The 15791-nt window shown below is 51.9% G+C and overlaps 1 protein-coding gene across 1 annotated transcript in view; it reads right to left on the minus strand.

Annotated features, from left to right (window-relative positions):
• Positions 1 to 1009, minus strand: part of CACNA1E (calcium voltage-gated channel subunit alpha1 E) — a 133549-nt gene extending 132540 nt beyond the window's left edge. The window contains exon 1 of the mRNA XM_062581373.1: positions 701 to 1009. Coding sequence (XP_062437357.1) covers positions 701 to 975 — 275 coding nt within the window. The 5' untranslated portion in view covers positions 976 to 1009. The remainder of the gene's footprint in view (positions 1 to 700) is intronic.
• Between the last annotated feature and the right edge of the window lie 14782 nt (positions 1010 to 15791).

Genomic DNA, 15791 nt, shown 5'->3' on the forward strand with positions numbered 1-15791 from the left:
CACCATTACGATCAGATGCCATCCTCCAGCACAGACCTGGCACATCTTCAACCACTCTGGTCGATGAATGCTTGTGTCCTGTACACACCACAAAGTTCTCTCACTCCATCTCTCACACGCACACACCACAAAATCACCCCCTGAGCAAAATAACATAATCCAGATGGCTGAGAAACCCCAGCACCGCGAGAGCCTGCCCAGGCGTGCCAAGCCCCAGAGCAAGGACAGGAAGAGCACTGGCAGGTAACAGCAGGAACAGAGGGGACCCTGGAGGGCAGAGCTGCAGGACACAGGGCAGGCCAGCACCAGCAGAGGGGACCATGCTTACAGCACACTTGAGAAAACAAGGAGTTAAAAGGACCCAGAAAAGGTTGGGGGAAGAGGGAAATAAGGGGGAAAAAAAAGAAAAAAAAAGAAAGAAAAAGAAATCTTATCCCCCTTGTCGCAGAAGGTTTCGTGCCTTCCAACATCAGCCTTGGCAGCAGGGGGGAAAATAGCCCAGTTCAGGCACAGCAGGAGGTTTAGCGCAGCTGGTGCTGGTTGCTCCACGGTGTGGCACCTATTGCCACCAGCCCAGCCGGCTGCCCTATGTGCCCCCCCAGCTCTGCAGGTCTGCAGAGCCACTGTCACAGCGAAGGACCCGAAGCAGGGACTGCTCCCACTGGCTGCCCACCTGGGCTGGGGGTTCTCCGGTACTTACTCCCACTCCTTCCTCCGTGCCTGAGGCGTGCTCTGCATCTTGTGAGCCTCGTGTGCTTTGATGATGTCCCTCTGCTCAATCAGCCCGCCTCGCCGGCGCTTGATAACATCCGGGCTCACGGGGATGTACTGGCCGAGGCCCAGGTCGAAGGTGCTGCCGGCCTCGGCATCCCGGGGCCGCGGCTCGTAGAGGGCGTCGAAGCTGGCTGCGCGCGACACCAACGCGTCCGCCAGGCTCTCGGGCTCCAGCAGGTTGCAGGACTGGGTGGTCTGCATGAGGCCGAGCCGATGCTTGCGCCACGTCTCCTCCTCGGGCAGGGCCAGGACATAGCGCTGGGAGCCGGCGCCCAGCTCAGCCGCCCTGCCCGGCGCCAGGGCGCTGGCTTCGGGGAGCATGTGAGCGCTGAGGGAGCACGTGCCGAGTCTGAGCATCCTTGGTGCTGTTGCAGTTCATCACTCTAGAGGAGCACAAGACAGACAGGGGAGACTCAGGGTTTTGCTCCAGAATCGCACACCCCTGCCCTGCTCCTCTGCTCCCCCCCATCCTCCCAGGGCCTGCTGCCAAACCTGTTTCTCATGGGTTTGCTGTGCTAGTCCTCGATCCGGGCACCTGGCACACTAGACTCAGCCCTAGGCTAGGTTGGGGCCTCCTGTGTCACTGCTTTCCTCCTATTTCGGGCACCCCTGCACCCATGGCTCTCTGTCCCCACCACGGCACGGAGCAGGAGTGAGGCCATGGGATGGGGGCAGCACCACACAGAGGCCCCCAAAGGGCCTGGGGAGCCTGCAGCACAGCTCCTCACTCACTGCAGCTGCCCGTGGCCAGACCACAGGGTCTCACATGTGGGAAAAGAGACTCAAGAGACCTGGGTCAAATCATGTCTGCTTTGCACTTCCGGAGGTGTCTTTGCCTGGTGGGGATGGAAAGAGGAAGAACAAGAGGGAGAGCAGAAAGGCGGAGGAGCACCCTCGGCCGTGCCAGGGGTACAAGCTCGCAGCCGGCCCGCCCGCAGCACAGCCGGGGCAGGGCCAGCCGTAACAGCCTCGGCTGTGCTTTCGCCCGCAGGCGGGACGCTGAAGCCCACCCCACTCGCCCACGGGCTGGAGGCAGCGGCTGGCGCAGCCCGAGAAGCCAAGGGATGCAGGCGCCGCGCGCGCCGGCAGATGGTGCAGTGCCCTCGCACCGTGCCCAGCCGCCGCTGCCACCCAGGCAGGCTGCGCCAGCAACCCGGGGGGCCGCGCACGGCGCTGCCCAAGGGCCTGTGGGCACCTGCTGTGGCGACACGTGGGGCTGTCCAAGGCCCCACAAGCCATGCCAGCACCATGCACCATCTCTTTCCCAGGCTTTGCGCTCCCCCATGCAGCACCCCGGTTGCTCCCTGCTCAGCAGGCCCTGCCAGATAGGGCCCTGACACCAAAGGGGCGAGGGGTGTCTATGCAGGGGGCAAGCAGGGCTTTTTGAAAAGGCCCTGTGCCTGAAGGGGCTGGGTGCGCTCACAGGAGCTACCCCTGTCCTCACTCTGTGCTTCTAGAGGCAGAGTCAAGCATGAACAAGCCCAGCAGCTTTCTGCCCAAGAGATGTCTGTTCCCACCCAAAAACATCCCTGTCCCCCCCACTCAGAGCCTCACGCAAACCCACAGCTGGGGTAACAAAAAGCAGGTTCAGATGGTGCATAGCCAGCCGGTGAGATGAAGCTGCCACTCAGCACCATCTCTCCACCTGTCCCAAGGACTGTGGCCAGGAGGTGTGAAGTAGCCCTGGAAGTAACCTGGGCTGGAAACGGAAACCACTGAAGAAAGAAGGTGGCATTTCTACAGCTCTGTCAGGATGCTCTACAGCACAGGCTGGAAACATCATGGGTGATTTGAGCACCAACCTGTCCACAAAGCAGGCAAATAAGACCTAGCAGTGTCCCATGCTCCATCTCACACCAGCTGAGAACACAGGTGTCCCTTGCCAAAGGACCTGTACCATCCTCCAGCCCCACGTTCAAGCTCTGACTGTCAGACAGGCTGGCAGAGGCAGACGGCCGCCTCTGCAGCAGACTCTTAGGAGACTGTTTACGACAGCCATCCCCTCCTGAACACAGAACCAGCACAGTGGATGTCAGCAGGACCAAAATACCAGCACAGTTCTGATTTGGGAGCCATACAACATAGAAAAGGCACAGGAAGATTGCCAGAGATGCTGCTCCTCAGCTAATCAAAATAGCTCAGCAAGATGCTGTTGTCTGACAACGTGCCCCATAAAGTCTCATCGCGGTGAAATGCTGAATTCTTGCTTAGAAGAACAGAGAAATTCTTTATTCAGGACACTGTTGCTACAGGAGATGCTGCAGGCCACGAGGAAGGAGACTATTCTTGGCATGGCATACGTGCTTCCCCAAGACTAGAAAGAGGAAAAAAGGGGGCCAAGAGAAGAGCAGGGCAACACGTTCTCACCATGGCTCTTAATAGCTAAATCATTGAGAAGAGGGCAAGGGAAACAGCTGAAAGAACTAAAGGAGAAATTAACCCCCCCAAACATGGCACTAACATAGCACATTAAGCACATCAGTCATCTCACCACCTTTTTGGTGCATTGTTTGGAGATATGCAGAGATGCACCTGACCATCTCGCTTGCAGCAAAGCAGGCAGGAGCAGGGACAGTTGCCAGGGCACTCAGCTGGCAGCAAGCAGCTGGGCAGAGGGGGACACTCGGGTGCACCCTTCATCACACAAATGATTTTGCTTCACATGTTAGGGAACAGATGCACGAGAAATGAAACCGAGTAAGCCTCACACACGAGCGCAACAGCAGGCTCCGCATCGGAGGGAGAGGGAACATCGTTTCGGTGAACAAAACCCCCCACATCGTAATGGGATGGGGCTCATCCGTGATGCTGCACCACAAATACAAGTTATCTAAATTTACCAGACAGCCCCCAGAATTAAATCTGCCTGGCTCAAAAGGATACTCTCCCTTTGGCAAGTTTTCCAGAAAAAAAAAAGCAACCACCGTTAAGAGCCTCAGCAAACCAGTTAGCACATTAGTAAGAAGAGTTTGGCTGCTCATAGCGTAAGCTATAAACAGATTCTTCACTGCATTACTATGCTTACCACATTTTTAAGAGACATTTTTCAATTCGGTTTTGGGTACCTTAGCAGATTTTCGTTTTCCCACCTTAGCTTTTTCCTTCTATGTGGCTTCACTCAGTTTTTCCCTTCCCCTGTCCTAGTCCAGCCGCTCTGATTTATTGCAGCTGTTCTGCAGCCCTTTCCAGAGCATTCACTTGGGCAGGGGGAAAACAAGAATAAGCAGCTCTCGCGCACAAGCGCTCCAGGCTTCTGCAACAAAGCGGCTGGCAGCCGAGCGGCAGGAGGAGAAGCAGGGCGCCGTGCCGGCAGCAACCAAGACACAGGCAAGGGAAGAACTGCTTCCAGACTCCCCCTTAAAACCGCGGGCACCAAAACCAACTTTCACAGCAGAAACCGGCAACACATCGGCTGCTGGCCCCCAGTGAAAAAAGATGCAAGAGCAGACTGCGACAATTAACGTGTGCACAAAATAACCCCGCCAGCAGCAGGAATAACGTCCCCCCACCCCCCAGCCCCATAGGGTGCAAGAGAACACTTCGTAGTTGTGGCACAATTAACTAAGACCAAAGGAGAAGACATCCTTACAGCCAGTCCAAGGTCTTTGTAGACACAGGTTTTCCTCACACCTCCCCAAGCGTCTCCCATCAGGCTCAAGTTGCTCGAGGAACACGTTTCACAAAGCTGCATAGCGGCTACTGCCAGGCTCGGGAGACAAGTGAAAGGATCAAGTAGAACGATCAAATTAAGTGCTGAGAAAGTTTAAGGAAATAAATAGAAATAATCAGCTCTGCCTTCGCAGAGCAAAGGGCTCACGCTGCCAGCAGAACGAGCCACGTTGCCTTCAAAGAAGTGACAAGCAGAGACGGGAGGATGCCAGAACATTTTGTTAAGGAAAACCGATGAGGCTACATGCTAACAAGGGTGCTTGCAGGATGCCAGGCAGAACATGTGAAAGCATCTGACACAAGTGCATCTGCAGGAAGGTAGCTTGCCTCCTCAGTCTTTGCTTCCCCCCACCCTGCACTGAAAACAAACTGACTTTATTTTTATACAAAATCCAAGTTAGTGGGAAAAACATTTGTCCATGTAACTCCGCTTCCGCTGTTTAATTGCAAGCCCTTCCTCCCACAAAAGTGAAACCTGTGTCAAGCCAACTTGTGGCTAATTTTGAAATTATAGAGCTATTTTACGATCTGTCAGTGTAAATCTACAGCTTTATATCTACTCAAAACCAAAGTAGATGTGGAAGGAAGCATTTTCTTCCCCGTTGCATGCAGAAACCGCCGGCGCAGCAGCCACAGTGGGAAGTGGGACTGCACTGCAGGTTGACTGCCTTGGGCTTTGCTTAATGACAGTTCAGGTGTATACTCATGCTTCCAAATCCTTCCAACTGTAAGCTAGCGTTTGTGTAGGAATAAACTCTGTTGCACAACTCCCCATCAATAGGCAGGCAGAAAATGGTTTTGCAGCTCAGTGTTTTCCAATTCACACAATTACACTCCTCAGACAGGTTTGCAGGTTCAGTTAAAAATCAGACACAACCACCTGGAAACCAGACAGACACTGCTGCCTCTAACTTCCAACAAAAGTGTGTCCCTACCTCTAACACAGCAGAAGCAGCTGGTTTGTCATCAGGGCAGGACAGGGCTAACTCATCCAGACCAGCACAAGGGAAAAAAAATAATGACAGTTAATAAAAATGCAACAAAAAGTCTCATGGGTAGAGAAATTAGCACTGCTTGGGAGAGCCACGTGTCAAGCTACCATGATCAGTTAGTTCCCTGTGTGATCTAGGGTGAGGGAGAAAGAAGTTAACTGACTTTCTCAAGCACAAACTGCCTAAATGCTCTTTTGTTTGTGGAAGACGAGGCACTTGTGCAGACTGGCAGCACGCTAAGTCACACGAACCCAAATCTCTTAACACGCTTCAGGGTTTGGAGGAAGCAAAACTGCAAATTCCCACCACATGCCCATCTCCAACCCTGCTAACAGCAGCTTCCTGGTGCCTTTGCAGCACCCTCCTTCCCCCCACCCCCATATGAGGTCATACAGTGACTAACAGGCAGTTTTCTACTTGGTGACTCCGTTGAGGTACATATCACCCCCTGCATTGGCAGCAGGACCTGGGCACGCATGCAAGTGCAGGGCCTGCAGCCCACCAGCACTGGGACAGGGCCAGAGCATGACCCAGATCAGAGTACTGGGGGGGAGGGACAGGGAGCCCCACTGCTGCCCGCTCACCCAACTGCACCACAAGCAGTAGGAAAGCTATGGCACAAAAGGACGTTACTGCATAGCAACAGCTCATTTATTTGCTTTAATACACAAAAGTCAAGGAACAGCTGCTTTTGTGACACGTAAGAGGTTCTCAGTACCAGACAATGAAGTTTCTGGAGGCTCTTAACTCACAAATTTTGATCCAAAAGTAACAGGAGCCAGGAAACTTACTGCTTGCCCCTGACACAGAGAAGTCACGCAGATAAAATCATAGCTGCAGGGTTCTGGGAGCAAAACTGAACTTGAAGACAACCGTATATTCAAGTGCTAAAGCATTGGCCCTTGTGCTCAACTTGTCAAGCGAGCACAATGCTTACAGCACGCCCCGGCCCCACAGCACCATGCTCAGGGGCACAATCCATAGGATACTCGAGGACATGGGGCACCTAGCTGTGAGAACACCCAGCCAGAGCTCAACAGCCTTGAAAAGCCCTGTTTAACAGAGCTCATTAGAGGTGGCTGCAGATCACGCTCAACAAGCCAGCCATCCCACCTGTACCAGGATTACCATGGCGTAAGAGGGACAACAGAGCAAGCATCTACCACTTTCCCAGCCCGGTCAGGTACAGCCTGTACATCAACATGGGCTGAAATCATATGCAAGTTGTGTTAACTTCTATCCTGTCAACCATAAGAACAACCTTTCCAAGGATCAAGCAGCAGGAAAACATTCAGCTATTTAAAATGGAAGGATCAACTGGAGGAAGCACCTGTGCAAAGGCACTGCACAGCTAAGGGACTTACCTGATTTTGTTCAGCAAACGAGCTCCGACCTTCCATAAAGTGCATGTGTCAAGATTCACCGGTAGAGGGGAATTGCTGGAGATGGGCACAACAGCTGGCTCTCCACACCTCGGTGGTGTGGGATGAGTGACAGAAGACTACATGAGCCTGGGTCCTTCTGCAGCATCCTTGAAATTTCAACAACTATGCCCTGCCAGGTGACCTGGTCCAGTTATTTGAGGTATCAACCCAAATTGCACTCCAAGGTCAAGGGAGCTGCCCCCCAACAGAGAGCACATCCTCTGCAGATGGCAGGCCATAGACTTTCACAACATACTTGATTTTTATTTTTAGTGCCTGATTAAAAATAAAAAGCTACAATGATAAATAAGCTCCCAGCAGCACTGCTGACCTAGTAAAAGGAAACTCCTTTTAGGGGGTTTCTCTGTGTATGTTTGTGTTACAATGGCAGCAATCAAGTCTTTAGCCAACTATGTATTACCTTAATAACTATGCTGAGCACTTAAAGAGCTCAGCAAGCTCTTGCAACCATTATCTGAATAATCTTTGCCAAACCCTGAGAGTTAAAGTAGCAAATGCTTAATGATACACAGGTCAGGCAAAGGCTAATCTCCACCTGACACCACTAGTCTGCCACATCTGGCCAAGTGGGACAAGGACATCCAGGTGGCCCCAGGGTTAGATTCCCTCAACACTGACCTCCAGCACCTCCCACAAGCCACAAAAGCAGGGAGAGGGACACACATCTTCCCATGCTTCTTGAGAAGATGGAAGGTCTGAGCTTGGGACAGACTCAAGCTTTGGGAGCACTGTTCACCAGTCTGTGAGCTCATGTGCGTGGACAGCTCGGTCCCCTTCCCCATCCTTCCTGAAGGATTTTGAATACCTCAAATCCACACTCCCTCCTTCCTGCCCCACTCCCTTGCCTCTCTGGCTGCAGAGGCCACTTATTTTTTGGAATAAGCAAATGGCAACTGCCTCTCTGCCAAGTAGTGCTTACCCAGAGCTGCAGATTCAGTTCCCAGTCAAGGAGGGAGGAGAGAAAAGCAAAGATGATCACTTAACAAGGCAAAGCAACAAGCCTCAGAGCAACAGGAAGAGATTCAGCACCCCAAACAGCAACAGATGGACTCCAAAAGCAAGTGATTCATCCTCACAGCTCTCCTCTCCTGCTTGTTGTTACTCTGCTTCTCCCGCCACACATGCTTCCCCTTGCAACAGTGAGGCAGCAGCAGTGGGCAAGCATAACTCAAGCTTGAAATACAAGGTTCTCCTTCCCAAGCCCCTCCACCTCACTCCATTTCTGTACCATGACTTGGTCTGCACAGGACAGGGGTACCAGCATCCTGCCTGAGTGGCTGTAAAGCTGGTTGTTCCCAGGAGAAAATTGCTGGCACCCAGACTGTTGATACACTGAAGCATCCCCAGGATGTGGTCCAGCTAAAACGCTCTAGGGAGGGCACAGCATCAGCAGAGGTGTCAGCAGGATAAAGTCTCTGCATTACTCTAAGCACATTTCACTGCCATAAGCAGGTCTACACTAGGAGCTTTGCCTGGCTGGAGCCATGCACACCTGGGCTTTGTCCTGCTTCACCTCTGCCAGCAATAGCCAGTCTTGCATCCCACACAAGCTTAGTGTGTTACCAGCAAAGACAGTGGGAGGGGGAGAACTAACAGGCAAAGGCTCCCTAGCTCCATTCTTACACTCAGGAAAAGGTGCAAATGCCAGTACTACGAGGGTTAGATCAAATGCCCCTGTGATACAGGAGACAGACAAAAGGCAGCATTGTGCAGGCAACTGTGTCAGGGCAGAGGCACCATGCAAAACCAAAGGATCTGCTTTACTGGTTTCTCAGGGCGCATGTTAAATTTTCACCATACACTCACATATAATAAACTGTTTTCTGGCCTACACAAGGTAGCACTGAGACACTACAATGAAGGGTGCTGGAGTAATTGCATACAGATCAGCTGGAGGAAAGAGCCACTCCAAATACTCCCGGGCTGCTTCTGGCCAGGAGCAGCTATGACACTAGACATCAGACCACCTTGGGAGGCCTTAGTTCTGATGCAGCAGGGTTTGTGTCTCATGCACGCAAGCCAACAGACAGCTCTCTCCAGTCACCTGCTTCCCTAGGCTGAGCACCACTCATTCCTCAGGAAATGCTGTGCTGAGCCTAGTCTACTAGATGGGACCACCAGGCTCCTGCTTGGGACCACCAGGCTCCTGCTTGGGACCACCCCAACTAGGGGCATCTCACGGGGAAACTACTCCGTTGCAAGAGCAGCCCATAATGGGTAGGAGGGTGTGAACAGCAGCAGGGAGATGGCTCTGCCTGTGCCCAGCTGGGGCACGGGGAGGCCACGCAGCAGCAGAACCAGCGAGATCCAGGTCCCCCGGCACTTCCAGGCGAGGTGTTTTAGCAGTAAGTGCACAGGGTTCAGGAGCAGCCAAGCCTCCTTCCTCTGGCCTGCCTTCGAAACAGGTAAATCAAACAGCCATAATGCTCTGCTGGAGCCACCGTCAGCAAGAGCTGAAACTGCACTTTTCCCAGGCCACAGTAAAGCCCTTACTTGCTTTCATTGCTGCATATACCCCACCTTAATCCTTAAGATGTGAGCAACTGCCTTCCTCTTGCAGCGCTCCCCACTGCTGTTCATCCTTCCCAGGGAGCAGAGGCACTGCCTTGCAGAGCCAGAGAAACACTCTCCCTGCAACACAGTCCCACAGAGCACCACTTGCAAGGGAATCAGCTTTAAGAATATCAAAACATGAAATTATCTCATCTTTCCTTTAAGAGCAAGTGTTAAACCACCCCACTATTATTTATATAAATGTATGTCAAGGAAATCAGCCCTCCATCTCCAGCGTGGAGATGCAGGAGAGCCAGAGACTACGGGGGAGCTGGACCCCATCTCAAGAGCAGAAAGGCTGGCTGCAGCTTCTGGTAGCCCAGCAGGCTTTCAGGTCAGCTGGCAAGAGGCTGCTGGAGGAGGCAGCAAGACAGAACTTCAGCTGGCCAGACCCAATGGTTTGAGGACTGGCTAATGTCACACCTGGCCAGCAAGGTGTCCCAGTACCTGGGAAGCCTGCCCTGCACAGGATCCACTTCCCCAATTTCTTTGTTGCAACATGATCTTTAAAGACCATCTCAGCTCTTCTCTTCCAGACGCTCCTGACAGTCCCTCAGTGACAACAGACAGGCAGATAACTTGTGTTTCAAGGCAAAGTAGAGCTGTCAGCACAGCCTGCCACACTAGCATCACACTCACATGGCTGTGACCCACCACCATACCAGCCCCATGCAAATTCTGATCCCCATCAGGCACCCCAATTCCACCCAAAAGGCACAGGAAACATGCACTGGAAACCTGAGAGAGCAAGTACCTAACCCAGCATGGCTGTTCTGCTAACAGCATAGGACTGAGCTCATCACCAGGAACAACACAAGGGGCACAGAAAAGAAAGCAGTGATTTATGTGACAGCAGTGTCCAGAAATCACAGCTGTTTGGAGCTACGCATACACATAATCAGAGAGCGTGCCACCAGGAGTTTGCTTCCCAAATGAGGGCAGAGTCAGGACACCAAAAGATAATTTCCATCTGTAATCACAAGGCCATCCTTCAGGAATACACCTCTGCTGCTGCACAGGAGTGCAGGCTGTAACCCTCCCAGGGGCAAGGAAATCATACCGCCCTCCTCCATTCAGTTCCCATGGGAAAGGGGTTTTCCTAGGACAGGCACAACCACCCTTGCTGGGCTGTCACATGCGTGATGCAGGGCAGATGGCTGACACTGCACTAACACATGTGTATGCAGACAGCCCTGACCACAAGGGCCTCAAAACCTGTCCCCCTCTCAACCATAAGCACCAGGAGAGCAGCATCTCCACAGCACAGCCTGTGCTTCCCTGGATATTCAGCAAGCCAAGATCCAGCACATTCAGGTAGGCACAGGCAGAGCATCACCAGCTCCAAGGAGAGCACAGGTTTATGCTTTAATAAGCAAGCAACAGCAGTGCTGGCTCAACATATCTCACAGCTCTCCTTCTGCAGGGTGTCCTGCCTCCCCACCTCAAGGACCACTCACCCCACAGCTGTAGCCATAGTGCTGGGAACCTGGACAGGAGGAAAGCATCTCCATACTCACAGGGCTGCTCTTGCAGTCCCAGCAGGAGAGGAAATGGTTCAGCCTGATAACTCTGCCTGAAATACCTTGTTTCAAAGCAGACAAAGCATGAAAGGGTTGACCATCAGTCCCCGTCATCTTCATCCCAAAAACAAGTGCAAAAATTGCCAGGGGGCTGGAGAGGAACAGAAGAAAACAGCCTGGGTCAGGATGTTGTAGGAGAAGCTGCTGTGCAACAGAAAAAAAATGTAGGCAAATCTCAAACACTGTTAGCAGAATCCAGCCTAGCCAGGCCTTGCTATTCACTTCTCCCTAAAGCACCTGAAATATGAAGGCAAACAGAACAGAGTGCTAGATTTAGTGCAGGATATAAACTCTAACCTGATACCGTTGATAGAAAATTTAAAATAAATAGATGGGAAAAAAACACAAGCGGCCATGGAGCATCCAGGCCTCCTACGAATCCCCCCAGAAGAAATTTGTTCCCCCCATGCCACAGCAGGCTGAATGCACATGGTCAATACAGACCACAAGGCTTGGGAACTGCTCGGTCCGAGCTCCTCAAAGGAAGAGTCATGGTCCAAACAGCACCTGAAACATCACCGGCATTGCCAACATATGACCCTTCAACACCAGCTCCACACTGTCTGTAGAAATCTCTGGCTTAGCTAGGAAATGCCTGACACATGCACAGCCCTGCAAGACTATAGCCTCCACAGGAGGGTAACGTCCCACAGAGATGCAACCATCTCTTGGGGCTAGCTTTCTGGGTCTCCTACTTGCATTTAATCTCCAGTGGATCTGTGGCAGCTTTTTAGACTGCCTTTCTTCCTTCCAAGCCATTTACCACACCACTAATAAAATTAACAGTAACAAAATCCTTGTTTAACCTGGCAAAGCCACGGAGAGTAAGTTCTCATTTCCAATGGTGCTTTCGCCAAAGGTGACTCACAAACCACAGTGTGTGTCATTACTTAATAGACCTGCAAAGGCAATTATAAGATCATGCAAAGATCAAGTTCACGGCAGAAGGAGTCAGAGCACCCCTGAGAGGTTAAAACAACAAGATGCTTTAAAGCTGAGCGACAGGAGGCTTTATTCTTTCTTGACTTACATACGAAGACTTGCTGAAAAGGTCTTATTGTATGTGCCAAAAAGAATGAACTGGGTTCCCCCTCTCCCCCCTCCAAACCTTCCTTTCTCCCTCTGTGCCGGGCCAGTCTGGAGAGGCCTGAGGTCCCGGCATCAGGACAGTAGCCTGATCACAGCCCTGCATTCAAGCCTTCACCCTCCTCTCCAAGCAACAAGTTTCTCACTTCTCTTGCTAGAAAGAGCAGAACAGACCCTTATCGTGAACAGAGTGGAGGACATTCTTGCCTGTACAGCAAGGTACTGGAGTCAACTGTTTCAGTCTTGGAAAGAGTGTACACAGCCTGGGTAAACAGTCTGCATCAGCCTGGGGTGGGGGGCAATGCTTATTTTGGATAGGGAAGAAGGAAGACGCCTGAACAAATTTCATGAAGAAAGGAAGAGGAGACAGAAAGTCCACCCTGCCCTGCAGGATACTTGCACCACGCTGTAAGAGCTGACCTGCAGCACTGAGAGGTCCTTCCAAAGCAGTTCCAGCCTGCAAGCACAAGCTCCAGGACAAGACAGCCCCAGGCACAATCAGGATTACAAAATCATGCCAAATCACTAAGGAAACAAAGTGAGACCTTTCTGACTTAATCTTGAGGGAAGGAGACTGACATTTTCTTTTTGTTCCTTTGCCCAGATCCTCTATAACATTTTCCTGTTTACCTTCCGTGTTGCAAAGCAGCAATTACATTTGCATCTTACCTTATCCTGGCTTGAGTGATTTCAAGACAAACAGATAATAAAAAAGTACTTCTTGCCTATCAACATAAATGCACAGACCAGGTCTCAAGGACTCTTCAGCACGCAACCAACATCCCCAGTCTTTGAGTGCAAGGTGCTCAGCAGCAGAGGCCTGGACTGGCCTCGCAGAGCTGCCCTGCCCTTCCTCCACTTCCTACCACATCTCCTAACCTTTCCTCGTTGCACTCATCTCCTCTCAGGAGCTCTTTTCAGCTGTCACACACAGTTCATCCTGAGCCCAGTTTCTCACTGATCCCTCCGCCTCCTGCAGTACAAAAGATGGCAAGATAGATAAATATTTATGAGGAGCTAAGAACACATTTCAGCACCTTTCACATTTCCCCCCTTATTGGCAAGGACTAATAAACCAGCTCTACCCATGCCTAATCTCCACTTCTCACCCACTGAACCCCAGCACACACAACCAAGGAATCCCAGGGGACCCAGGAGAGCAGAGGGCCTCTCTCTTCATTAGGGGATGACCCAGGCAAATTGCTCAGAAAAAAATGTGGCTATTTCATGGCAGCTCCTAAAGATAGGAGCTCTTCTGAACCCCGCAGGAAGCAGCTGGAGAAACGAGCCCAGGCACAAACCCAGCCACTTCATTAAGGTGCCAAATGAGATATTAGCACTTCTGGAAATCATTTGGCTGCAGGCAAGAGGACAACCACTGAGCACTGCAAGCCTTCACACCCATTGCTAAGCTGCTGGCTCAGCCTTCGTGTCCTACCTTTGCACAGGCTCATTCCCTCATCCAAGCAGTCTGGGCCAGGGCAAACCTCTGGGGGCTGAGCACAACACAGGCTCGCCAAGGGGCCAGGCTGCCCGCAGGAGGCTGGAAGCACCATGCCACAAACTCGGTGCAGCAGCATTTCGCACTGGACAAACCACAATGCTGCAGCAGTAGAAGCCAGTAGAGCTGCTCATTTTTTAAGCTGAAAATGAAGGTCTGCCCCCATCACACTGGGAATGCAAGAGGCAGCAGGGCATGTTTTCAGGGCCTGCTTTCAGATGTGGCTCTTTTGCCCTCAGTCACATTCGGCGGTCTCCTCCCCTTCCAGCAGTGCTTCATCTCCAAGGAGCCTCTGCTCCCACTTCTGCTCTCCCTGGTGTTAAATCTCCACCAAAACCCAGCAGCAACAGCACTTACCTGCCTCTTCCTGCCTTGTCTCCTCTGTTCACAGCACCAACTCCAGCACTTCAGCTCAGAAGCAAAGCCACCATGCTACTGTCAGAATCCTCTCCTGCTTGAAGTGTTTTTTTTCTTTCACTGAAAACTCATTTAGCCCTGTCAGCCAGTGAGCTCTGCTTTCGCATCCTTTATCAGTTTGCTACAGTTGCTGACATCAAGCTGTTAATACTGCTATTGGCTCCATTTTTCTCCTGGTTTTTTGCAGCATTATTTCACAGCTGCTTTCTTCATCCCCCTCAAACAGGTTACTCTAATTTATACTGACGAAACCTTCCTGACAGACAGCTGCTTTATGGGACATTTACACCTGCACAGTGCCTAGGTGTGCACCCCAAGCGCAGGGAAAGGGAAATCCTGGAGTAAGCCCTATTTCTAAAAGCTTTAACAGCATACTTGCTCTGCCCCGCACCCGTCCCATGGTCCATCCAGCCCATGCCCTCTCTACAGTAGCGGCTAAGCCACCAGACCAGCCACAGGCAGACCAGACAGCTAGAAGGGGCTTTGCTCTCACCCGGTGCGACTGTTTCGTTTGTCATCCACATCTTCCTACTGAGCTGAATCCTGATGGCTGAATTAGCTCGTAACTCTATCATGAAATTGGCCTTTTTACAGCATCGTGTGTGTATTTAGCATTTTGGACTTTACCATATTTGCAAACATGCGTGATCACGTTGCAACTGCACGTTGTAAAGTGCGTAAGCAACTGCTAATCATTGGCCCTACGATCAATCCCTCGCCATCGCCAGGAAGCCAAATAAGGAGCTTCCTCAGGCAGGATGCAGCTCTTTTTACACTAGCAAATTGCCATCTGTAATTTTTAGAAATCTTGAGGATGTCTGAGTGCTGGCAGTGTATGTTACCTAGCCTGCATTTCCCCAATAAACCCAGCCGGGGAGTTCCCCCCACGCTTTCTGCACCAGCCACCCCGTGCTGCAGCAGGAACAAGGGCTTGACACCGCCACCACCACGGCATGTGTGTTCCCGTTGGGCACCAGCCCCTCAGCCAGGGGCATTGCTCACTGTCAGTCTCAACTCAGAAACAGGCAATGCTATTTCTGCCAGCATCCCTCCCTCCCTCTCCTCCCTAAATAGTTTGTAACCATTGATTTTGCCATGCCAATCATGCACCATCTCCCAGTAAGCTTCAGCAGGACCAGAGAGTTCAAGTGAGACATTTCAGCGCTGCTTGTTTATCACAGGGGCTCCTCGCACTGCAAGAGGAGCGGTTAAATAAATCCTTTCCTTTCAGTCCCTTGGTGCCTGGATTAATCCTGCTTTCAGTACCTTGGTTTGGTGCTAGACAAGCACTCTTATTGCCCTTCGGTGCTGGTTTACCAGCTTTCAGGCTAGCCTGTTCCTCCAGACCCTCCTGGCTGAGGGAGACTCCCCAAACAGCTTCCCAGCCCTACAGAAATCAAAGCTCCTTCTGCAAAAGGCCAAACTTGCTAAATCACACTATGGTGAAAAGCAGGCAATGCTCTCTTGCTGGAAAATACCAGCAGGAGCATCCCCAGACACCTCAAACCCATCTCCACCACAGATGTCCAACAGAGGCAAGAAAGCACCACGTGCTCCTCTGTCCCAGGCCCGTTTCAGCCACAAAACCCCCTCCCCCAGCCCATGAATGGACCAAGGAAGACATGAAAGAGCAAAAGCAGAAAGCAGCATCCCTACCTGCTGGCTCTGCTCTCAGTGCTGCAGGTACGGGGGTGGCTCCAAGCACATCCCCTCTCCCCCTGCCCTCCCCTAACCGCAAGCATCCCTGCCTCCTTTGCCCTCGCTGCCCACAGCC

Source organism: Rhea pennata, chromosome 8 (genome assembly GCF_028389875.1).
Source record: "Rhea pennata isolate bPtePen1 chromosome 8, bPtePen1.pri, whole genome shotgun sequence".
Classification (NCBI taxonomy): domain Eukaryota; kingdom Metazoa; phylum Chordata; class Aves; order Rheiformes; family Rheidae; genus Rhea; species Rhea pennata.